At 41.5% G+C, this 26836-nt stretch overlaps 1 protein-coding gene across 2 annotated transcripts in view; it reads right to left on the bottom strand.

Annotated features, from left to right (window-relative positions):
- pde4cb (phosphodiesterase 4C, cAMP-specific b) overlaps positions 1-26836 on the bottom strand; it is a 142423-nt gene that overhangs the window by 85372 nt on the left and 30215 nt on the right. Inside the window, exon 3 of one of the 2 annotated variants that reach the window (XM_071344329.1) lies at positions 16997-17199. In XM_071344329.1, the coding sequence (XP_071200430.1) occupies positions 16997-17199 (203 nt within the window). Of the gene's footprint in view, positions 1-12056; positions 12705-16996; positions 17200-26836 lie in introns of those variants that run through there. The other variant, XM_071344328.1, reaches the window with a different exon arrangement.

Here is a 26836-nt window from a genome sequence, read left to right as displayed (position 1 = left end):
ATACATACCTCTTAGGTCGCAAGATGGGGCTTGGGGGGTGCATTAGTGGGGGTTGGGCCTGTTGCTCTGCTCACGGCCTCGGCATATGTGCAGCTGTCATCTCTCTCTCTCGTATTGTCTTTCTCTAAGTCAACTACTGACCACATTTTATTCACTGCAGTGCTAGCTAGATGTAGCTTATGCTTTCAGTACTATTCATTATCTGATCCCTTGATTGGGTGGTCAACAAGTCAGTTCATGCAACAACAGCAAAAAATAGTAGCAACATTTTTTATAAAATGCTGCAAGAGCTCTGATAGGTTGGAGGACGTCCTCTGGAAGTTGTCATAATTACTGTGTAACCCAACCAAGCCGCACTGCTTCTTGACACAATGCCCACTTAACCCAGAAGCCAGCGATACCAATGTGTCGGAGGTGTCAGCGTGCACTGCGTCCGGCCCGGCACAGGAGTCATGAGTTTGCGATGGGACAAGGACATCCCTGCCAGCCAAACCCTCCTCTATCCCAGACAACGCTGGGCCAATTGTGTGCCGCCCCATGGGTTTCGTGGTCGCGGCCGGCTGCGACAGAGCCTGGACACGAACCCAGAATCTCTAGCGGCACAGCTAACACTCCGATGCAGTGCCTTAGACCACTACGCCACTCGGGAGGCGAACACAAACGTTTTAAGTGCCTTTGATTGGCGTATGGTAGTAGGTGCCAGGCGCACCGGTTTGAGTGTGTCAAAAACTGCAACACTGCTGGGTTATTCACGCTCAACGGTTTCCCGTGTGTATCAAGAATGGTCCACCACCCAAAGGACATCCAGCTAACTTGACACTGTGGGAAGTATTGTCGTCAACATGGGCCAGCATCCCTGTGGAATGCTTGACACCTTGTAGAGTCAATGCCCCGACAAATTGAGGCTGTTCTGAAGCCAAAAGGGGGGGTCCAACTCAATATTAGGAAGGTGTTCATAGTACCCAGTACATATGTAAAGTATGGTTATTGAGTTCAGAACATGTAGTTGGTGTGTTACAAGACACTGTTGTGCATTGGATGTCATCACCAGAACACAGGCATTCTCTGCCATAGCAGCCTTCACCATTCTGAACCCGTATGTCGGTTACACTCTGCAGCATCTCCTAGACAATCAAGAGCACCTCAAAAGCAAAGTGTGCATTTATTCAGAAAGACAGCTAGAACTATGGATATGTCAGTGACCTTCCTTGCACATGGATCTGCAATGAGTGTGCTATTAAGGGTGTATAGTACAGATGAATGGTGCAGCATTGTGGAATGAATGACCTTGGTTACATCTAGAGAGTGTGTGCACATACTGTGCATTTACAAAAGTAAGCCTTTTTTCCCTACTGCTCAGATCATATAGTTGTTTTCATATAGATGATCATAAAGCAAATATCTAATATTACCATAAAATGAATGGTTAAAAAGCTACAATTATTTTTTAGGTCACACATATCCAAGTCCCCCCTCCCCTCCCCCCTTGTGGTTTTCCAAAGCTAAAATGTGTAAATGCAAACTTTCATCCAACGACAAGGCAAGTGCAACATCCATACAAAAGAACCATACAGTCAGTAGAATTGTAGCTACTTTCCTATTTGCCGCTAATATAACAGTACCACAGCATCCCTATCAGTGAAACCTCCTGTGAGTAGGGACTTCCACCTCTAGCAACTCTCATCTCCAAAGCAGTGTCGCCATCTTTTCTGCCTCCCTGTGTATCCTCCTCACCACACAATGCTGGTGAAAACATCACCAGTGTGCTGCTGTGAGAAATGAAACCCACTCCAAATACAAGACTGTCGCTCAGTTTAACTCAAAGCTGATTGGCTATTATTTTATACTTTTTTTAATCAAGGGAGGCCAAATGTTCGCTGGCTTCCCTTGCATTCAATGCTACAGGGGGGCAACAATGTCATTCCCTTTTTGACCAGACATCAGATAGATGGGCTACATATACAGAGACAGAGCAGCTCTGTTTCGGTCACTCGGATGCTTTTTCCGGTGAGGTACATTCAGCCTCTTGCGAATTGAAGGAAAATTATGAAACAGAGACAAAATATATATAATTGTATATATTTTTCTCTTAGTAATTTTTTGGGGAAAGCGTGGCTTCCATGATATCTATGAATACACAACACTGGTTATGTATTTGTAGAGTATAATATTGTTTGAAACAATGTATAAAAATGAACAAAATCAAAAAGAGTACTTACATTTTTAATGTTTGTACACTCTTAGAAAAAAAGGAGCAATCTAAAACCTAAAAGGGTTATTCAGCTGTCCCCATAGGAGAACCCTTTGAATAACTATTTTTAGTTCCAGATATAACCCTTTTGGTTCCAGGTAGAACCCTCTGAGGGCAGAACCACAAACAGTTCTGCCTGGAACCAAAAAGGGTTCTCCTATGGGGAACCCTTAGAAAAAAGCGTTCCAAAAGGGTTCTAAGAGTGTAGCTGGAGCAGCCGTGTTCAAAGCGGTTAGAAGAGACCCACTTCAGGTAAAGGACACGAGCCAGTAGCTCCAGAGAAAGACTGAAAAGAGGCAGGATTCTAAAGTGACATCACACACCATCACCAGGTGTCATGCTGTGCTGAAAATGGGTGAGAGAGGGAGTCTTCGTATTAGTCATCCAAGCAATTAAATAAAGAAAGACTTGAAGAGAGGGACTGGAACATAAAATGTGGTACTAGGTTTGGAAGTGTGATACGGTCACCTCCATGGTTATATTTTTCCCTTTTGATTGCAAATGATGCAAGCAAGCCAATGGCTCGGCACACTTACGAATGATGTAATTTTATCCTTCTGTTTGCAGGCGGATTGGATCAGCATGTCCTCTCAGGTTATGGGTCAAACAAATGCAATTACGTAGTCTGTGAAGTGTGTGTGCAAGCAAGTGAGCAGTAGACCTGTGTGTGTGTGCGTGAGCGTGAATGAGTTATTAAGCATTTTTTTTTATGATATCATAGTGCTGAGTGCAGGAATATTAGAAGACATATCGATATTGTTGGGCTTGTCACCCAAATCTTTTATCAGAGCTAAAATCATGGTATTGGTCAGGGTCTTGTTTATACTAAACTCTTTCTGCAATGTCCCCAAAATGATCGTTTTGATGATCATTGATCATTGCACTGCAATGGCAGCAGTAATGGGCATGTAATGCTAAATTGTAATTATTTCACCTCTATGGCCTATTTATTGCCTAACCTCCCTAATTTTACTACATTTGCACACACTGTAAATAGACCTTTTCTATTGTGTTATTGACTGCACTTTTGTTAATCCCATGTGTAACTGTGTTGTTGTTATTGTCGCACTGCTTTGCTTTATCTTGGCCAGGTTGCAGTTGTAAATGAGAACTTGTTCTCAACTGGCCTACCTGGTTAAATAAAGGTGAAATAAAAAAAGTAATGAATAAATGTAAATGCACTGAAACATATGGGGGGCATTTTCTCCAAACTCAATATGTAGAGCTCTCTTTGTAACACATAACTAATGCAGAGGCTGACTTATCGAAGGCTTCAAGCGCCCCTTTCTGTCATCATTTTCCCTAGTCCCTACATCACATTTCATCTTGAGTGAATGACAGAAATAACCCCTTCAATAGATCTGTTCATGTACAGTATCTCACATAACTTCTTATAAAAGTTTGCTACACATATCCAAGAATTCATAGCACTGTTCAACATATGTTGTTTAAAAAACCCACCATGACTCATTGTCGGTGGAAGTGTTCAAGAATGATGTATATCGTTAAATAAACCTTAATGGTTTGCTGTCGTTGGAGGACATCCCCTGGCTCTGAAGTGAGCCTCTAATCTAGAAAGTAATCATCCCTCTCTCCCTCCTGCAAACAGAGGGTTCCGCCATTTCCTGTCCCCAGAATCACGAGTGTTCCCTGTTGACTCCAGGATTTACTCAAAGCAAACACAGCCTAATGTTCTTTTGGCTGATGCAAACACGACACGATGTCACTGATAACCCAGCCTGGATCCCATTTCACATCCATCACAAGCTCCTGGTAGGGCTGACGGATTGGCCGATCAAAAGAAATCACAACACAAAAACTCAACAAGAGGAGGATGTCTAGGCTTTGATCTCATGTCGAGGTCTTGGTTGCAAATGAGATAACCTATTTTGGTTAAATAAAGGTTGAATAAATGTTTTATTTAACTTTTACGATTTAGTCATTTAGCAGACACTCATCCAGAGCTACTTACAGGAACGATTAGGTTTAAGTGCCTTGCTAAAAAAGGCACAGAGTTTTCACTTAGTTGGCTCTGGGATTTAAACCAGCAACCGAAACACTAGGCTACCTGCCGCCCTAAGAAAAAAAAAAAAAGGTTATTAATTTTATTAAATGACATGCAGTGCATTCGGAAAGCATTCAGTCCCCTTGACTTTTTGTCACGTTACAGCCTTATTCTAAAATTATTATTTTTTCCCCCCTCATCAATCTACACACAATACCTCATAATGTTTGCAAATGTATTTCAAAATAAACTGAAATATCACATTTACTTAAGTATTCAGACCTTTTACTCAGTACTTTGTTGAAGCACCTTTGGTAGCAATTACATCCTCGAGTCTTCTTGGGTATGACGCTACAAGCTTAGCACACCTGTATTTGGGGAGTTTCTCCCATTCTTCTCTGCAGATCCTCTCAAGCTCTGTCAAGTTGGATGGGGAGCGTTGCTCCACAGCTATTTTCAGGTCACTCCAGAGATGTTTGATCGGGTTCAAGTCCTGGCTCTGGCTGGGCCACTCAAGAACATTCATACTTGTCCCGAAGCCACTCCTGCATCTTGGCTGTGTGCTTAGGGTCGTTGTCCTGTTGGAAGGTGAACCTTTGCCCCAGTCCGAGGTCCAGAGCTCTCTGGAACAGGTTTTCAACAAGCATCTCTCTGTACTTTGCTCTTTTCATCTTTCCCACGATCCTGACAAGTCTAAGTCCCTGCTGCGGAAAAACATCCCCACAGCATGATGCTGCGATCACGCTTCACAGTAGGGATTGTGCCAGATTTCCTCCAGACGTGATGCTTGGCCTTTAAGCCAAAGAGTTAAATCTTGGCTTCGTCAGACCAGAGAATCTTGTTTCTCATGGTCTGAGAGTCTTTAGGTGCCTTTTGGCAAACTCCAAGCGGACTGTCATGTGCCTTTTACTGAATGGCTTCCGTCTGGCCGCTCTACCATAAAAGCCTGATTGTTGGAGTGCTGCAGAGATGGCTGTCCTTCTGGAAGGCTCTCCCATCTCCATAGAGGAACACTGGAGATCTGTCAGTGACCATCAGGTTCTTGGTAACCTCCCTGACCAAGGCCCTTCTCCCCCGATTGCTCAGTTTGGCCGGGTGGCCAGATCTAGGAAGGGACTTGGTGGTTCTAAACATCTTCCATGTTCTTGGGGACCTTCAATGCTGCAGAAATGTTTTGGTACTCGACACAATCCTGTCTCAGACTTCTACGGACAAGCCCTCACCCTCATGGCTTGGTATTTGCTCCGACATGCCTTTCCAAATCATGTCCAATCAATGTAATTTACCCCAGGTAGACTCCAATCAAGTTGTAGAAACATCAAGGATGATTAATGGAAACAGGACGCACCTGAGCTCAATTTAAAGTCTCATAGCAAAAGGTCTGAATACATACATTTTTTTTTTCATGAGAAAGTATACACATTTCCTAAAAACCTGTTTTTGCTTTGTCATTATGGAGTACTGTGTTCTTCCCGAATGCACTGTAGGCCTATGGAGACACTGGTGTTATCCAGGTGACAAAGATGACTTCTAATCTATTACACCAGTAGGACTCACCAGCATGTCATTGATGACTAATAAATGAGCATGTTTACAGTTATGGGGGTCATGCCCATTTGACTGGAAAGGTGGGGTGTACAAAACCTGGCCTTCATTGAGACAACAAAAGGAGGTTTTATTTTTAAGTTTGCCAAGTCATCTTTGACAGGCCCATCTTGAAGATGGGTATCCTCCTTGTGAGTCATATTTGGTTATCCTTGTAAGCAGAACCATTTACGGCAGAGATGGGAAACTGTAGGCCCTCCTTTTGAATGCCCCTCGGATCAATCCTCCCCCCCATTTTTTACATTTAAAAACAAATATATATATATTTTAACTCAGTCGGGGTCTAAAATTACTGTTCCGAGTTAGAGTAGTAGAATACACAAGGTGCAGTGCAACTGTGGCCCCTCATGATGAGCTTTGATTTTTTGTAGCCCCCTCCCACATCAAAGTGGCCCATCCCTGACTTGCGTCAAAGTACCAATAGAAAAGTCATCTGAATACAGGTATTTATAACATCTTGAGTCATAGAATATAGAAACAAACAAGACCATAGCACTATTGCTACCAAGTACACATTTTGCCATGAATGATTGGACAACTTGGTAGGTAGTGAGTAAACACAGTAAATGTTGAATGTGGATGTCTAGACAGCTTCAGGGCAACTCGGCAGCCTTCTATCATCACAAATCTTGGGGTGAGAATTGAGTAAGGGCTTTTGCCATGCTATGATGCTAGGCTGCCACCCCAGGGAAGCAAATAGCCCCAAACACATCTGAATCACTAGACATCTTGGTCATCCATCCATAAAGACCATTAAACCTGAACTGATGGCATTTTGATTGCACTGCTTCATCACAAGCCAACAGAAAGAAGATGAAGCAAAAGAAACAATGACTTGGGTCTCGCAAAGCTCTTGATAGTGTAGAACAAATTAGGTGCATTAACTCCTATCCTTCACGGGACAATGAGAAGGATTCTAATCCAATAATTACATGGCTATTGATAAAGAAGAAGACAAAATGCTGCTAACACTTAAAACAAGACCTACCTACCTAAGCCCCTTACACAAATACTCATATCAATGCAAAACAAATATACACTTCTGAGGGGGGATGACGTCTACATGAGACACCAAAGGCCAGTGTTTGTAGAGAAACTGCCCTGGTGAGAGCGACCCAGCGAGAATATCAGTACGACTCTACAACCTCACATCCTGACTTCACTCTCTGACAGAGCACCTGACTTCCGGTCATTCCGACTCATCTGGCTTGCGACCGAGCTGAGGCTTCCTCAATCGCCGGTTTAAGGATCGGACCCTTTTTTTCAATTTTTGGCTAAAATGACATACCCAAATCTAACTGCCTGTAGTGGCTCATCCTACATAGTAGGTAGTCCAGGATACGTGCCAGTAATTGGTATCAAATACCAGTGCATTTACCAGGACACCCAAATCAGTACTGCAACAACGGACATTTGCAGGTCACCCTATCAGAACCAGTGTTGAGGCAACGTGTTACAAAAGTAATGTAATCAGATTACTTTTATAAATAGCTGAGTAAAGTCAATTTTAAAATTGGATAATATTATTATTACAGCTACTTTGTCAAACAATACTTTCAGAATCATATCACTACCAGGTGCGTTTCATTATCCGATCGACTTGTTTCCTCATTTAGTTCTCAATCGAGCGGAGAAAGGCTGTTTGGAATAATGGCATGACAGCTGTAATATAATATATTACTTTTCAAGCAACTAATCCGAACCTCATAGCACTCATAAGCTTTTATCAATCCATGAACAGAACACTATAAATGCTGCATGCTAAAACATTTTATATGCTCAATGTTAACATTGGCTGGTTACATCATAAACCCTGTAGTTTTAATGCCTGGGCTTGATATTATTATACCTCGAAAACATATGGGTGCCATGGCAGCATCATCCATTAGATGGCTAATCCTTCCACTGCCAGTGGTAAAAGTAATTTCAAAGAAAACAGAGCGTCCAAGTAAAACAGCAGCTATCTGGACCACTGAGACATATGGGTCACTCTTCCCAGAAGCACAATAATTGATGACATCACAGCCATGCTGGGGAGCAGTGAGAGGGAGGCAGCAGTACTAACACCGGACTTAATTAAAGGCTCTGTTACCTAACGGCCACCATGTGAACGGCATGGAGACACCAGCAAACGGCTTGGATAGACAGCAGGAAGTAAGCAATATTCAGGATCATTGAGGATTTTGGTCATTTTATCAGCACGACTCACTTGTCTAACAAACACCGTACTTAAGGCCTTATCCAATCAGAACCGTAAGAAGGTCAAAAACATAATTGTTGTTGCACTGTAAGAAAGCATGTTTTGATAAATGTCCTTAGCAAAATCATGTTCAAAACTTGAAACAAAACGAAAGTGATACGCTTTCACAATGCGCAGAAAGAACATATTTTTTTAGGCAAAGGCTGTTGATTCATAGGTAACCGCCCAGTCTAGACCCCCCAGATCTCTTTTACCCAGAGCTGAAGACCCGAAGATCCAAATCATGTTCTGACCATGCATTTCTTTATCCTTTACGCACAACTTTTGCGGTCACCCTCCCTTTTTATTTCCCAATGTCAAGTGTGAATGATAATTCTTCAAGTTTACCAGAGTTACGTCCATGCAACCATTTGAGTTATACTGTGTTTTTTCAAAGTAGCCCACAGTGTTGTGTTGAACGTTGTAGCCTACAGTGAGATCATTTTAGATTGTGTTAACTTCTCTAGGATAGGGGGCAGCATTTTCACGTTTGGATGAAAAGCATACTCAAATTCAACTGCCAGCTACTCATCCCGAGAAGATAAGATATGCATATTGTTAGTAGATTTGGATAGAAAACACTCTGAAGTTTCTAAAACTGTTTAAATCATGTCTGTGAGTATAACAGAACTTATTTAGCAGGTGAAACCCCGAGGACAAACCATTCAGATTTTTTTGTTGTTCTTTTCAATGGATTTTCATTGGGAATACAGATTTCTAATTGACCTTCTTGCAGTTCCTACCACTTCCACTGGATGTCAACAGTCTTTAGAAATTAGTTGAGGGTTTTTCCTTTGTGTAATGAAGAAGTACGGCCATTTTGAATCAGGGTCACTTGAAGTGTCCTGTTAGATAGAGGCGCGTGACCAGAAAGCATGCTACAGATTGTTTTAATCCTGTATTGAACACAGATCATCCCGTCTTAAATTTTATCGATTATTTACGTTAAAAATACCTAAAGTTGTATTACAAAAGTAGTTTGAAATGTTTTGGCAAAGTTTACATGTAACTTTTGAGATATTTTGTAGTCATGTTTCACGAGTTGGAACCAGTGTTTTTCTGGATCAAACGCGCCAAATAAATGGACATTTTGGATATATATCGACGGAATTAATCGAACAAAAGGACCATTTGTGATGTTTATGGGACATATTGGAGTGCCAACAACAGAAGCTCGTCAAAGGTAAGGCATGAATTATATTTTTATTTCTGCGTTTTGTGTCGCGCCTGCAGGGTTGAAATATGCTTATCTCTCTTTGTTTACAATGGTGCTAACACAGATAATAGCATTGTTTGCTTTCGCCGAAAAGCCTATTTGAATTCTGACATGTTGGCTGGATTCACAACCAGTGTAGCTTTAATTTGATATATTTAATGTGTGATTTAATGAAAGTTTGATTTTTATAGTAATTTATTTGAATATGGCGCTCTGCATTTTCTCTGGCTTTTGGCCAAGTGAGACAGTAGCGTCCCGCCTAAACTCAGATTTTTGGATATAATTATGAACTTTACCGAACAAAACATACATGTATTGTGTAACATGAAGTCCTATGAGTGTCATCTGATGAAGATCATCAAAGGTTAGTGATGAATTTGAACTATTTCTGCTTTTTGTTACTCCTCTCTTTGGCTGGAAAAATGGCTGTGTTTTTCTGTGGCTATGTACTGAGCTAACATAATCGCAAGGTGTGCTTTCACCGTAAATCATTTTTGAAATCAGACACTTTGGCTGGATTAACGAGAAGTGTATCTTTAAAATTGTGTATAATGCTTGTATGTTTAAGGAATTTTAATTATGAGATTTCTGTTGTTTTGAATTTGGCGCCCTGCAATTTCACTGGCTGTTGGTTAGGTGAGACGCTACCGTCCCACATATCCCAGAGAAGTTAAACTGTAGCATACCTGTGTTTACTTTCAATCAAAGCACATATTTTGCATAGTGGCGCGAGCTGTTGAGTTTTGGCCACATACTCGCACAATCATGCTAAAATCTCATAAGAAATTAGGTGGTGTTTGTCTGACAGTAACGTTACACTATGCTATTATATTCGGTTCTGTAGAATACCATCATTATGTGATCGTACAGACATGGATTCAGCTTTGATCTAACTTTATTAAAGGAGCACCATTCGCCTGAGTAGCCTGTTCTGTGAGCAGCCGAACGAGTAGTAATATTTTTTTTCCCAATATAACTAACAAAGTGCTTCACATAATTAAAAAAGTACTAACAAAGAAACATAGACAGGAGGAACGAGAATGAAACAAGATAGCTAATTAAAATCCTACATTAAAATCTTTTTTTAAATTTTATATATATATATATATATAAATAAAAGTGTGTCATTAGCAGGGATTTAAAAAAGGGGCATAGAATCTGCAAGCCTGATCTCTGGCAGAGTAGTGCCCCTTTTTAAGCAGATATACAGTGGAGCAGAGGCTGTGCGTAAAGTACATGCACATGCGCAGAAGCTTCAGGACCTTTTGATGTCAGGGAGAGGGGTCCAGAGAAGAAGTCGGACCCGCAGCCACTCAGTACAAAAAGCCTGTTTATATGTCTTTGATTGGAAAGAGCTTCAACAAAATACTATTCTATAGACCGTTCCCATTACTAAGAGTGATGAAAGACCATAAAACACCCACACCTACCACAACACACACAGTATTCATCAGCAAAGTCAACAGCATCCCTCACACCACAGCCACATTTACCTCTCTCTACCTTGGCCATGCAAACTGAGTCATCAGTGTAGGATAAAATGTCATGGGACAATTAGAGGAGAGATGCATTAGAGGAGAGGCGCATTCATTCATACATATGAGGCGTCGGGGAGGCAGAATGCAGGAAGTGAGTCACTTCTCTACTCCAACCTGAAGCATGCTGTGATGTCATTACCATATCATCATCAATGCCCAACAGTCAGCGGCAGTCAGTAGACAGCTTTCATGGCGGTGAGCCTCCAGAGTGGATAACCTCTCTCTGTTTACTGAGGTGAAATGAGATGTGAACACTGTGATGTTACAATAGTAGGCCCCGGTCATGAACCATAACTGACCCCAGAACAAAATGTTGCCGGCACAGACAGCAAGGGTCATAAATGTCACAGGATATCACAGCTGAATGGGTTGAAGAGGTCACTTCAATCTGATGTCAATTGAGGATGAGGACAATTAATGATTTTAATGATTTTCTGATCTTATCTTAAAGTGACCATATGATTTTAGCCTACATATGGCTTGAAGAAGATTGATGGATTCAGCCACAACACAACACCCGTCTCACACTGATAAGCCCAATATCTAGACCATTAATGAAAAGCAACAAAACAACAGGAAACATTTCCCTCAGGATCAACCTTAGACTGCAGACTGAGATGATCTCAGAGACCACAGAGATGGGGAAGGTCCCTTCACAATATCCTCTCACTTTTATTAGGCCAAACCTCTCCTATCATAGTCACACTGTCTTTCCAGGGGAAATGCTCAGCAACCCAGAGTGGTGTGTGTGTGTGTGTTGTGTGTAAATTTAAGTAATGAAAAAAGAAAGGCTGCATACTACCATACTTCCCTTGGTGTCAGCCCATTGCGAAAATGTAAGTAGCCTACCATTGATCTCTGGACAGACAGACAAGATGGATGGAGAACCCTTGAAACACAAAGAGATCAATGGTTCGTGGAATTATGCACACACTTCAATCAGCATGAGCTCAATACCTTTCTGTGTCAAGGGCTAAATCAGTGCACCCTGACTTTACTTCTCACAAAATGGAGTGTGGGGACAATATTGACATTCTTAAGTGGAGTTGTTTGTTGAAACACTGCTTTGCAATTGAGCACTTTCATCCCTCTGTTCACATTGTCAACTTTGGAAGTGACAAAAAGGTATTAACAAAAGGCAATCTATAAAAGGTGAGGAAGTAGGCTAATTAAAACAACTAATAATGATGCATTACAATTACCGTTTATATAAGGATGGCAACGACATTCGTGTTTTTTTCAGCCCAGGGCGCAGCTTCTCTATAGTTCTGTTGCGAGTCAGGTACGGCTCTGTATCGGAGTGAAAACGCTGCTTGATTCGGATGTGAGTTCTTGGTTGTCGCCACAAGTGTTTGGGTGCCTTGGCGGAACCAGCACCTTCTCTACTTAGACCTGTACACTCCATATGTTCGGTTGTTCCCTCCAACATCAGGAGGCTACCTCTTCGATAAAAACTTATTATGTGCGCGCTGTTGGCGGTGGCAGAGCGTGCTGTCCACTAGCCGAGGTGCTGAAACGAGGAAACGCTTCCTCACAATCGAAATGGAAAGTTCTTCTGCGTCAATATCGACATAACCCCAGTGAATAGTACAGCCACAAACGAATGATATCAACTCTTAAAATATGATATGAAACTATTAATTTGATCCTCTCTTCTTTTGCTGCCTTTCATCCATAGAGATTCATCCGTCCGCAAACATTTGTGTAAATCCTTGCGCGCGCGCTCAAGGTATGTACTTATAGCAAGGCATAGAATTAAACAACGTTTATGTCAATTTCTGAAAGCTCTTCAAACGAAAGCAAGTCGGAGAGAGAGGAGCATCTATAGATAGGTGAACTCTCACTCCCCTGCGTGTGTTGTTGTGCTCTCATCCGCGCGCGTTTTATAAAGCAGTCCAGCCAACTGTTGGGACTGACGCGAGGTAGGCTATTCATCACATTACCGAGTAAGCAACATTGACTGGGAATTCAGGAAATTACTAATCCCTCTGAAACAAAACATTGATTTATTTCTGTTATAAACTTTGGACACTTTCAAATTTTCTGTGACCAAATTGTATGTCGGCTACTGGTAATTGTAAATGAGTCAGCCCAACTCTGCAATCAAAAATATCACCTCCATATAGATAATTTCAAAGGAACTACAAAATATATTCAGCCACTCAAGGAGTGCAAGGTAAATGTAATAAAATATTTATATTTAAAAAAGGTGCTTCTTTATTAGTATAGTACATTTTTTAAATAATAAACAGCTTTTATTTAACTTTAATTTCCCTCCAATATTGCTAGAATACAATTGCACTTGCAGTTTGTTCTCTTTAATTTCATTAAATCCTGAAACTAATGTTGGCCTGTGGGAAACTGCCAAAAAAAAGGAAACACCAACATAATGTGTCTTAATAGGGCGTTGGGCCACCACAAACCAGAACAGCTTCAGTGCACCTTGGCATAGATTCTACAAGTGTCTGGAAACCTATCGAACTCCATAATTTGGTGATTTGTTGATGGTAGTGGACAACGCTATCTCAGGCGCTGCTCCAGAATCTCCCATAAGTGTTCGATTTGGTTGAGATCTGGTGACTGAGACAGCCATGGCATATGGTTTACATCGTTTTCATGGTCATACAGCGACCACTCGTGCCCTGTGGATGGGGGTATTGTCATGTAAATGTAATTATCTAGAAAGTCGCGGCACCACAAAATAATATTTATAGAGCAGTTATCTTCCGAATAAACTCTGAAAGACCTATTAATATTTTACATCAATAGCAGTCAATATTAATCGTCACCTTATTTCAGTCTCATCTGAAAGTTGTACGTTTTTGGTTATCTTCACGAACTCTGGCTAACAAGTTGAATCAGCAATACAAAAGTGGGTTTAATTATTTATTTACTCAATAACTAACTAATCACACAGAATTACATATACACAGAATGAATCATACCTTGATTACAAATTATGTCATAAAGGAAAATGTCACTAGCGGACGGAACAGATATGACAGCTGGTTACACAAAGAAAAGGGGGGGTTGGGTTTGAGTGAAAGAGAGGGAAGACTGAAGAACAAAGGGAGAAGCGATGTCTCTATCGGGCCGTAGGCAGCTACTCTATCGTAAATACAGAATCTTATGCATTCTAAATTACCGCCCATTTGGAAAAGGAAAATGCTATAAATATTTACTCTGAGCTGCGCTTCAAAAGGTTGGTGGTAAATGGAAGGCCGTGTTGCCCAACAGAGTCCTTTGTCCTTTGAAGAGTGTCTCTGGTGGTGAACGGGAAACGTTGTAGTGTCGTCGTTGTGTGGTAGACGGGATACTCTGTCCGTCCTTTCCTAGCCCACGTTTACAGCGGCCGCTGCTAACTCAACGGCTAGGAGGTATCACTTCTGTAGCGAATAAGAGTTCAAAGTTCATACCATTCGCAACCAAAGCTCACGCTGAGGTTGGCTTCGTTCTGTAGTTATTATCTGAATCCTTCTGACATCGGACCATCATCCTAATGTACCCAGAACAGGAGGTTACATTTTCGTCAAGGGATTATATAGTGGAGGGAGAGAAGGATGTGTTTCATAGTTTATAACCCATGTCTCTTCACAGGGGCGGGCCACTGATTGAGCAGAGCCCTAACCTTATGAAAACCCAAATCTCTCATTTGGAAGCTAAAATTACATTTCATCTTTTCAGAAATACTTTTATATTTAAACATTTGAATTGCACAACAATTCCATGTGAATCTGATAACTATAATGTGTAGACTTTCCCAGATACAGTTAATGTCGTCCTGTCATCAGTCATAATGTCTCAGATGACAACCGAACTGACATCATATTCATTAAATACCAACGCATATTTTCAACTGGTTCTATTACCGAAATATGGTTCCTTTCCCCCCACTTGTTTGATGTTCCCAGACTCTCTATGTTTAAGAAAGGCTATGCAAGAGTCCCTCTGTAGAGGGAAGGGAGAAAGGTATTTATGGGGGGGGGGTCATAAACCTTACCCACAGGCCAACGTCATGACAACACCCATGTGGAAGCACCTGCTTTCAATATATTTTGTATCTCGCATTTACTGAAGTGTTTCCATTATTTTGGCAGTTACCTGCATCTTGTAATTCTCAACCATAAAAAGGCAATAACACTCCCCATAGCCCTGACATACAGTAATAGTTCTTCAACAGTAATAGACCTTTGACAGTAATAGACCTTTGAAAGTAGACTTTCGAATGCATCCTGTACCCAAAAGACATGGATAATTGCACAACATTTTCAAATGAATTACAGAGGAATCCTTTTTTCTACCTTTATCTCTATTTATGTGCATGTCACTGTGCCCTTTTCCTGGCATTGCAAACATCGAGAGTAGGAGAGTGAGACGGGGAGAGAGAGAGGGGTTGTCCAGACTGTTTTCAGAACTATGAGCTGAACATAAGTATGCCAGTGGAAGGGAAGACAGTAGCTGGTGACCCAACTGTAGATTGTGACTACTATTATCTCCCATTTTAGCCAATTCAGTTGCAGTCATTCTCTGTTAGGGATTTTTCTGTCATGACACGTTTTAAAATCACTTAATGAACCATAAACCAAATTGTTATCAGTTAAAACACTATAACCGTAGGTCTACCTTTACTTCTTACTTCTGTGAACTTTTATTATCCTCCCTCCTCATGAGGGAGAAAAATTTGAAAATATCTTAAAGTATATTACAGTATGTGGGTTTGTTGTAACAGAATAATAAGACACGAGGCAATATTTCTTAAACTTACTGAAGGCAAATAATTGAATATAAATGTTGATATTAGTTGACGAGGGTCTTCAATATTATTGTGTTTTGATGCATTTCTAATATTTTTAAGACTTTTGCTGGTGGATGTTTTCTAAGACCCGTTTTTCCTTCTGTTTGACCAGAAATCAAAGCTTCTGCTTATTATATGGAAATGGTTGAAAATGTTATATATGCCTTAATATCTCAAAAATAGACTCGTAGCTTTCATTTGACACCAAATTCGGGTCCTTTCCATGGAATGCCAACCGCAAAACATGCCGAAAGAGAGCGAGCGAGCGATATAAAAGAGAGGTAGAGAGATGAGACAACTAAAAAAGAGAACACAGAGGACTGAGAGGAAGAAAGAAAAATGTCAAAGACGTAAACAGAGAAAGGGAGAAAGAGAGAGAAAGACATGAGACATAAATGGACATGGAGAGAGAGACAACCATCCAAGACTCTCCCCCTCCCCCATTTCTTCCCACTTGCCTCTTCCCACCATTCCAGTAATTACCCGTCATTTCAAAAACAGCCCGCCATACAGAATCCTGCATCTTTTCCTGCTGTCTGGCCTCTGTGATTCCCGAGAAGCAGACTGTAGAGCCATCAGCTCAAGCACAGACACATTGTGTGGGTGGAGAGGCTAGATGTAGCGCCCGGCCGAAACAAAATGTGGATACACGAACACAGACACACTAAAGCAGTGACCTCCACTGACCCGAGGCTGGGAGAGAGCGAGTTAGGTAGCAGCCGTCAGAGAGAAGGCTTTTCTTAACCCCCTCTGGGCCTAGAGAGATACGGGATTCAGAGAGATTAAGCGCAGCCAAGAACATGAAGGTCGATGAGCACGTACTTAGAGAAGTAGGGGCAGGCAGGCGTGATGGAAAGACGCTGTGTGAGTGAGTGCATAAACAAACAGACATCTGGGGACAAACAGACACCGGCCACGCCCACACAAATCCACAAAAGTTATTCAGTCTCTGCTCCCTCAGGCTTGGCTGCAAGAATAGATGGATTCGAAAACCAAATGTCACAGGTGCAATTTGACAAAAACTCAGTTGACAATCTGTCCTTCTGAGATTACATAATATTTTCCTGAAGTGTGGAGTAAATTCAAACCCCAGCATAAGACATCAATATCACACAGTAGCCTTCTCAATGAATCACACTGTGGACCTCTCATGGCTTGTTGAGCACATGGAGGTGAGAAAAAGAGGGAGAGAAACGAGAGATTGTGAGTACTCGAGGGACAGTGAGAAATAAAGAGAGGCAGCTCACTTGAGAGTGAGTGTTGACAGTAAATGAGACAAAAAACAAAGTGAGAGAGAGAGAGCATGAGAGTGAGATAGTTGAAAGATTAACAAGCTGCTCCACTGACTTGCAGTCGTCGATGGTTTCCAGGCTCGTGGCCTCTACGCCAGCCAGGGCCTTCCTATAGAGAGCTTCCAGGTGTAGAAGCCTGCGGTTGTCCTGGGCGTAGGTGGAGTGGCGCCGGGACAGCGGGGGCAGCAGCACCGTCCCTGAGAAACGCCGACACAATGCATAGCTGTGATTGGCCAGGGGGAGAGAGTCCCGTCGACTCTGTGGAGGAAACAAAACGCTACTAATCAGAGGACAGGTATTATGATCAATTAATTATATATACACTGACACAAAATTTAAAACACAAGATGTAAAGTTTTGGTCCCGTGAGCTGAAATAAAAGATCCCAGAAATGTTCCATATGCACAAAAAGCTTATTTATCTCAAATTCTGTGGACAAATGTGTTTACATCCCTGTTAGTGAGCATTTCACCTTTGTCAAGATAATACAGCCATCTGACAGGTGTGGCATAACAAGACGCTGATTAAACAGTATGATCATTACACAGGGGCACCTTGTGCTGGGGACAATAAAAGGCCACTCTAAAATGTGCAGTTTTGTCACACAAGACAATGCCACAGATGTCTCAAGTTGAGGGAGCTTCCAAATTGGCATACTGACTGCAGAAATGTGCACCAGGGCTGTTGTCAGATAATTTTATGTTCATTTCCCTACCATAAACCGCCCCCAACGTCATTCTAGAGAATTTGGCAATACATCCAACTGCCCTCACAACCGCAGACCACGTGTAACCATGCCAGCCCAGGAACTCCAGATCCAGCTTCTTCACCTGCGGGATTGTCTGAGACCAGCCACCTGGACAGCTAATGAAACTGTGGGTTTGCACAACCAAAGAATTTATTCACAAATTGTCAGAAACCATCTCAGGGAAGCTCATCGGTGTGCTCATCGTCCTCACCAGGGTCTTGACCTGACTGCAGTTCAGTGTCGTAACTCATTTCAGGGGGCAAATGCTCACCTTAGATGGCCACTGGCACACTGGAGAAGAGTGCTCTTCACGGATGAATCCCGGGTTTCAACTGTACCAGGTAGAGGGCGTCGTGTGGGCGAACGGTTTGCTGATGTCAACATTGTGAACCGAGTCCCCCACTGTGGCTTCTTCCATGGTCTGCATACTCAGACATTTGGGATGCTCTGGATCGACATGTACGACAACGTGTTCCAGTTGCCGCCTACATCCAGCAACTTCTCACAATGCTCTTACTGAGGGAAGGAGGTTGTTGGCCAAGATCTCGCGATACATGGCTCCATCCATCCTCCCCTCAATACGGTGCAGTTGTCCTGTCCCCTTTACAGAAAAGCATCCCCAAAGAATGATGTTTCCACCTCCATGCTTCACGGTTGGGATGGTGTTCTTGGGGTTGTACTCATCCTTCTTCTTCCTCCAAACACGGCGAGTGGAGTTTAGACCAAAAAGCTCTATTTTTGTCTCATCAGACCACATGACCTTCTCCCATTCCTCCTCTGGATCATCCAGATGGTTATTGGCAAACTTCAGACGGGCCTGGACATGCGCTGGCTTGAGCAGGGGGACCTTGCGTGCGCTGCAGGATTTTAATCCATGACGGCGTAGTGTGTTACTAATGGTTTTCTTTGAGACTGTGGTCCCAGCTCTCTTCAGGTCATTGACCAGGTCCTGCCGTGTAGTTCTGGGCTGATCCCTCACCTTCCTCATGATCATTGATGCCCCACAAGGTGAGATCTTGCATGGAACCCCAGACCGAGGGTGATTGACCGTCATCTTGAACTTCTTCCATTTTCTAATAATTGCGCCAACAGTTGTTGCCTTCTCACCAAGCTGCTTGCTTATTGTCCTGTAGCCCATCCCAGCCTTGTGCAGGTCTACAATTTTATCCCTGATGTCCTTACACAGCTCGCTGGTCTTGGCCATTGTGGAGAGGTTGGAGTCTGTTTGATTGAATGTGTGGACAGGTGTCTTTTATACAGGTAACGAGTTCAAACAGGTGCAGTTAATACAGGTAATGAGTGGAGAACAGGAGGGCTTCTTAAAGAAAAACTAACAGGTCTGTGAGAGCCGGAATTCTAACTGGTTGGTAGGTGATCAAATACTTATGTCATGCAATAAAATGCAAATTAATTACTTAAAGATCATACAATGTGATTGTCTGGATTTTTGTTTTAGATTCCGTCTCTCACGGTTGAAGTGTACCTATGATAAAAATTACAGACCTCTACATGCTTTGTAAGTAGGAAAACCTGCAAAATCGGCAGTGTATCAAATACTTGTTCTCCCCACTGTATATGATTAAATCAAGAATAGTCTGATGGGTGACAATATTAGCCTATCACTTGTGAATAATATATTATCACTTGTAAATGATGCCCAGCGTAAGGCAAAAGACAATGCCTTTTTTTTGGGCTACTTTTTCTAATCATTGTTGCACACCTCATGTAGCCTAGCCCATAGGCCTATATGTTTTAGTAAGGTTTGTATCACAACTAGAGGCCAAATAAATGGCCACTGGCCGCAAAAGGCAAGGATTTTTTTAAGGTGCATTATGGCCAAAGGGGATGCCGCCGTCAAATTCAAGGCATATCAAGTGCTTGTCAAATTGTGAATGAGTGACTGATGAATTGTGTACAGCCTGCACAAAAAACAATGCAGAGCTCATGACTTTCAAGCGACTTAGCCTCATCATTCAGCCTTACAATGTATTAAAAATCTTTAAACCTGTCTAAAATAAACAACGGATTTATTGTGAAGGTGTAGACTATATTACATGGATGTATTAGACTTTTTTTAAATGTAGATGTTCCAAAGGTCTGCATCAGTGGCTTGTAGGCTGTGTGTGGAAGCCAGGAGCAGCTTAAATTGTTTGTTAATTAACAGTAAATTACCGTGAGACCGAAAGTTATTTGCTTGACAATCACCGGCTAACAACATTTCGTGACCGCCACAGCCCTAAGCGGGACAATATTCCACAGGCCACAATCAACCGCCTGATCAACTCTATGCGAAGGAGAAGTCATGCTGCATGAGGCAAATGGTGGTCACACTAGATACTGACTGGTTTTCTGATCCACGCCCCTACCTTTTTTAAAGGTATCTGTGAACAACAGATGCATATCTGTATTCCCAGTCATATTAAATCCATAGATTATGGCCTAATGAATTTGCTGATTTCCTTATATGAACTTTAACTTGGTAAAATCTTTCAAATTGTTGCATGTTGCGTTTATATTTCTGTTCAGTGTAGTTACAGCCTTTTGACAAATAGTATGAAGACATTCAGTCACTGAGCAGTTAGAATGGATTCTCACAACAGGGCAATAACTGCAAGGGTTCAAGGTATCACCTCAACAGGAACCAGTGACTGTAATATGTAACTGTGTATACATGGTTGAAAACAATGTCAGACCATTTGGAAAGGGTGAAATAAGTTCTCTACAAAAAGCCTCACACAAACACCCACTGCCAAAAACACAATTACCAGATTGACAAAGTGGACTCAGCTCCAGACATCTTTTTTTCTAAATGTTATTGAGTGCACCAAGCCACCAACCCAAACCATGCTTGACTGGTCTCCTTGTGTTCCAAGGGTGTGTTCGTAAATTCCCTCTGGCTATCTACTCAGATTTCAGAGCACTCTAATCTGAGTGTACCACAGCGCAGAATAACTGATGAATTTACGAACGCTCAACACTCATTGAATATGGCCGGTGTCAGTAAATGTCGGCAAAAAAGGTAATTCAATTAAGTTGCCAGCAGCACAGTTACAGGCACCAACGCTCTGGATAACATGAAAACAGCCTAACCAGCTCTGCTAGGACGAGAAAAATGGTCAGAGAGGTGTTCTCTCATTTATGTCTGGAAGTAACTAGCAAGCTAGATAACTTTCGCCAGTTAGCTTGGGTGCCTGACTGCCGTTGTGAGGTCAGACTGCTTGGATCAACCCTACTCCTCAGCCAGAGCGTCCAGTGTGCCGTCTGAACGCTCCGAGAGCGAAGCGCTATGAATTTGCGAATGGACAATCTGACAATGCTCTGAATTTACGAATGTCCAGAGCACACTCTGAGCGCTCTCTGGCACTCCAATGTGAATTTACAAACGCACCCTAAGGAGTGAGAATTGAGCAACCTGAAAAGTATTGATTGCTGCCTTGTTGTTTACACCTGTGGCCTGCCATCTGTGTGAGTTTGTAGTGTACCCATTTAGAAGCAAATGTTACCCAATGTGCAATAGATCAGTTCTGTAATATCAACTAACTGCATTTTAATGGCTCAACAAAATGGGTTGGAAAAAAGCTACAAAAACAACCAGTCAAACATAGTTTCATTATATTGCCCTCTTAGGCAGCATATAAAGCAGTCTGTTGAATGTTCCACACTAAGACACTGGCGGGTCAGAAGCTAAATATGCAATTGAGGCTGACTGTGCTTTTGCTTTGTGGCCATCATCCAGGCCTGGCTGTTTCATGTTGTTTCGTAATGACATCCACGTTTCATATAGTCGTCCATGTTTTTTCATATCACCATCCATGTTGTTTCAGTTTGCTGTCCATGTTTTTTCATATCACCATCCATGTTGTTTCAGATTGCTGTCCATGTTTTTTCATATCACCATCCATGTTGTTTCATATTTCCATAGATGTTGTTTCAGATTGCTGTCCATGTTTTTTCATATTGCCAGCCAGCGCACCACAGTATAGTAGAGCTCAGAGTAAGGAAGTCCTGTGTCATGCAGAGAGATTGATTGCCAATCCTCTTTACATTCCATCGAGTGGGTATCGCCAGTTTGCAATACCAAACAAGTTGTGAGCTTCAGAATCTCTTGTGAAACCCAAATGACTTGACAGTTCCCAGGTCACCGGATTTGACTGAAGTGAAGTGGTCTGCCAGAGTATACTATTCAATTTCTATTTGCTCCTAAGGATTGGTCTGGATATAGTTCTACCTGGGATTATTTTGAGCCTGGGTACCGTGGTGGCAAAATGTGTAGATACAGTGCCTTTGGAAAGTATTCAGACCCCACATTTTGTTACATTACAGCCTTATTCTTAAATGGATTAAATAAAAACATATTCCTTATAAATCTACACATAATACCCCATAATGAAAAAGTGAATACAGGTTTTAAAAATTAGTTTTTTTTTTTTTTTTTTTTCATAAGTAATAAGACATTTCGCTATGAGACTCGAAACTGAGCTCAAGTGCATCCTGTTTCCATTGATCATCCTTAAGATGTTTCTACAACTTGGAGTCCACCTGTGGTAAATTCAATTGATTGGACATGATTTGGAAAAGCACACACACCTGTCTATATAACGGTCCCACAGTTGACACTGCATGTCTGAGCAAAAACCAAGCCATGATGTCAAAGGAATTGTCCGTAGAGCTCTGAGACAGGATTTCTTTTAAAGTAACATTTATTTGGACTAGGCAAGTCAGTTAAGAACAAATTCTTATTTACAATGACGGCCTACCCCGGCCAAAACCTAACCTGGACGACGCTGGGCCAATTGTGCACCACCCTATGGGACTCCCAATCACGGCATGTTGTGATACAGCCTGGAATCGAACCAGGGTCTGTAGTGACGTCTCTAGCACTGAGATGCAGTGCCTTAGACCGCTGCGCCACTCGGGAGCCCCTGAAGATGTGTCGAGGCACAGATCTGGGGAAGTGTACCAAAACATTTCTGCAGCATTGAAGGTCCCCATGAACACAGTGGCCTGCATCATTCTTAAATGGAAGAAGTTTGGAACCACCAAGACTCTTCCTAGATCTGGCCACCCGGCTAAACAGAGCAATCGGGGGAGAAGGGCCTTGGTCAGGGACGTGACAAAGAACCCGATGGTTCTTGGGAGATGGGAGAAACTACTCAAATACAGGTGTGACAAGCTTGTCACGTCATACCCAAGAAGACGAGGCTGTAATCGCTGCCAAAGTACTGAGTAAAGGGTCTGAATACTTATGTAAATGTTATATTTCAGCTTATTTTTAATACATTTGCAAACATTTCTAAAAACCTGTTTTTGCTTTGTCATTATGGGGTATTGTGTGTAGATTGATGAGGGGGGAAAACGATTTAATCCATTTTAGAATAAGGCTGTAAACGTAACAAAATGTGGAAAAAGTCAAGGGGTCTGAATACTTTCCGAATTCACTGTATATGAGTAGATAATGCATATATAAATCTAACTCAGTATATTCTTGTTATGGACAGATTTGAGTTTGATTGCAATTAAAATTAATAACAGTTGTTGTGTTAGTGAAAGAAAGAGAATGTTGTGAATACAAAACTTTCCAAAAATAATTTGATTAGAAGTAATGGGTAATTGGCATATACTGGAGTACATACAAAATTCTGTAAATTGTACTGAGGGATTGGGATTCCAGTTATGGTAATTAATATTTAATTAGACTAATCATTTAATGTTCAACTACCCTGTCTGAGGAGAACAAAAGCTTTTGGCTGTACAAAATCCAGATTGCTGTTTTATTATAATTAAAGTTCTTGAGATTGAAAATCCTATTACATTAAACCAAAAATAATTATCTTCTATCCTTCATCCATCTTAAACATTTGTCTTGCACGCCCCTTCCTTATGAGTTCAAGGCAATAATAAGTACAAATAAAGCAGAAATAATCTCTTGTACTTTTCCAGTTGTAAACAAGAATACAGCGGCACACTTCAACCCTCTCAACTTAACACTACTGATGAGGAGTGACTGGGTTTTTATTCAAAACAAAAAACTGTGTTTTAAGTAAGAATAGGCATTGGTCTGAACCCAAAAAATTAAGAAAATTCACAAGCACCACAATGCCTAAGGGTTTCCAGCACACAGCTTTGACCTAATACAGTTGCTGTGTTGGTATTGTACTTCAAACTATGTGTAGGCAGGTGGCTTATGATTCAAACTTTCTCAAACAGCCTAATACTCCTAGATGAGGTGCTTGCACAATAAATGTGATTTGTACCGCATAGAAGGTAAAGTATTGGATTCTTCACACACCACAGTAAGATATCAGGCCACCTTTTCATACTTTTTTCAAATTAAATGAATGCAAGCGTTTGCTTTTATACTTACAAGACCATCAGGTTTGATTGAGCGGTTTTGTCTTGTAATAATGTGGTGCATGCCTGTATTTCTTTAAACATTTATTTTAGCAAAATATGTAATTGCATTTTTTAAAATCATAATAAACAACCTTTTTTGGTAAGTAGGTGCCCACAAAACAACAAGTGGTGGTTTGTTGGACACAGCAGCTCAGATAGATAGAGCCTGTCTGCATTCCTGATTTATGTTACTGTTAGTTTACCTGTGTAATATTGAATAAAGCTCAGAACCACTTGTGTTTCAAACATGGTCATGTTTTATCAATTGCTGTGCTGATAGATGGACAGTTCATTACCTCTGACAAAATAATATGTAGCTTAAAGTTGTTTGTACTTGTATTACTTTTTGCAATAAAGATGGCAACGCAACAGTAATACACATTTACAATAGGCCTGTTTTTTTACACCGGAAGGTGATTATCCAACATTGCTTCTACACCTGCATTGCTTGCTGTTTGGGGTTTTAGGCTGGGTTTCTGTACAGCACTTTGAGATATCAGCTGATGTACGAAGGGCTATATAAATACATTTGATTTGATATTTAAGCAAAAGGCCCGAGGGTGTGTGGTATATGGCCAATATACCACATCTAAGGGCTGTTTAACATTTTGATCTTGTTCAGCATTAACCACTCCAAATATGACATGATTCCATATTTGTATCAGTTTGAATCACCTTCAAAAAAATGGGGAACTTATTTTTAAGGCGAACCCCAAATTCCACTATTGTGGCTAATCGTGTGGTGTTAGGACAACAATCTATCCCTCAACGTGATCAAGACAAAAGAGATGATTGTGGACTACAGGAAAACGAGGACCGAGCACGCCCCCATTCTCATCGACGGGGCTGTAGTGGAGCAGGTTGAGAGCTTCAAGTTCCTTGGTGTCCACATCACCAACAAACTAACATGGTCAAAGCACACCAAGACAATCATGAAGAGGGCACGACAAAACCTATTCCCCCTCAGGAGACTGAAAAGATTTGGCATGGGTCCTCAAAAGGTTCTACAGCTGCACCATCGAGAGCATCCTGATGGGTTGCATCACTGCCTGGTATGGCAACTGTAGTGCCTTGTGGTCAGAGGCCGAGCAGTACATCACCGGGGCCAAGCTTCCTGCCATCCAGGACCTCTTTACCAGGCGGTGTCAGAGGAAGGCCCTAAAAATGGTCAAAGACTCCAGCCACCCTAATCATATTTTGTTCTCTCTGCTACCACACAGCAAGCGGTACCGCAGCGCCAAGTCTAGGTCCAAGAGGCTTCTAAACAGCTTCTACCCCCAAGCCATAAGACTCCTGAACATCTAATCAAATGGCTACATCAAATGACATCAATATTTTACACTGCTGCTACTCTGTTATTATCTATGCACAGTCACATTAACTTCTCTGGGATGTGGGAAGCTAGCGTCCCACCTCGCCAACAGCCAGTGAAATTGCAGGGCGCCAAATTCAAAACAGAAATCTCATAATTAAAATTCCTCAAACATACAAGTATTATACACCATTTTAAAGATAAACTTCTCATTAATCCAGCCACACTGTCTGATTTCAAAAAGGCTTTACGGCGAAAGCACACCTTGCGATTATGTTAGGTCAGCACCTAGCCACAGAAAAACATACAGCCATTTTCCAAAGAAGGAGAGGTGTCACAGACAGAAATAGCGTTAAAATGAATCACTAACCTTTGATGATCTTCACCGGATGGCACTCCCAGGACTCCCTGTTAGACAATAAATGTGTGTTTTGTTCGATAAAGGTCATCTTTATGTCCAAAAACCTAATTTGAAATTGGTGTGTTATGTTCAGAAATGCATTGTCTCAAACAAACATCCGGTGAAAGTGCAGAGCCACATCAAAGTACAGAAATACTCATAATAAACATTGATAAAAGATACAAGTGTTATGCATGGATATATAGATAAACTTCTCCTTAATGCAACCGCTGTGTCAGATTTCAAAAAGGCTTTAGGGTGAAAGCACACCTTAAATATTCACTTACCTTTGATGATCTTCATCAGAATGCACTCCCAGGAATCCCAGTTCAACAATAATTTGTTTTGTTCGATAAAGTCCATCATTGATGTCCAAATACCTCCTTTTTGTTCACGCGTTTAGCCCAGCAATCCAAATGCTCAATGTGCGATCACATAGTTCAGACAAAGTCAAAAAAGTTCTATTACAGTTCGTAAAAACATGTCAAACGATGTATAGAATCAATCTTTAGGATGTTTTTATCATAAATCTTCAATAATGTTTCAACCTGACAATTCCTTTGTCTTTAGAAATTAAAAGGAACGCAGCTAACTCTCACGGTCGTGCGCCTGACTTAGCGCATGGCATTCTGCCAGACACCTGGTTCAAACAGCTCTTATTTGCTCCCCCTTCACAGTAGAAGCCTGAAACAAGGTTCTTAAAGACTGTTGACATCTAGTGGAAGCCTTAGGAAGTGCAATATGACCCCATAGACACTATATTGGATAGGCAAAGACTTGAAAACCTACAAACCTCAGATTTCCCACTTCCTGGTTGGATTTTTTTCTCAGGTTTTTGCCTGCCATATGAGTTCTGTTATACTCACAGACATCATGCAAACAGTTTAAGAAACGTCTGAGTGTTTTCTATCCAAACCTACTAATTATATGCATATTCTAGCTTTTGGGCCTGAGTAGCAGGCAGATTACTCTGGGCACCTTATTCATCCAAGCTACTCAATACTGCCCCCCAGTCACAAAGAAGTTAATAACTCTACCTACG

Source organism: Salvelinus alpinus, chromosome 15, assembly GCF_045679555.1.
Source record: "Salvelinus alpinus chromosome 15, SLU_Salpinus.1, whole genome shotgun sequence".
Taxonomy (NCBI): domain Eukaryota; kingdom Metazoa; phylum Chordata; class Actinopteri; order Salmoniformes; family Salmonidae; genus Salvelinus; species Salvelinus alpinus.
This window is presented reverse-complemented; position numbering and strand designations above follow the sequence as displayed.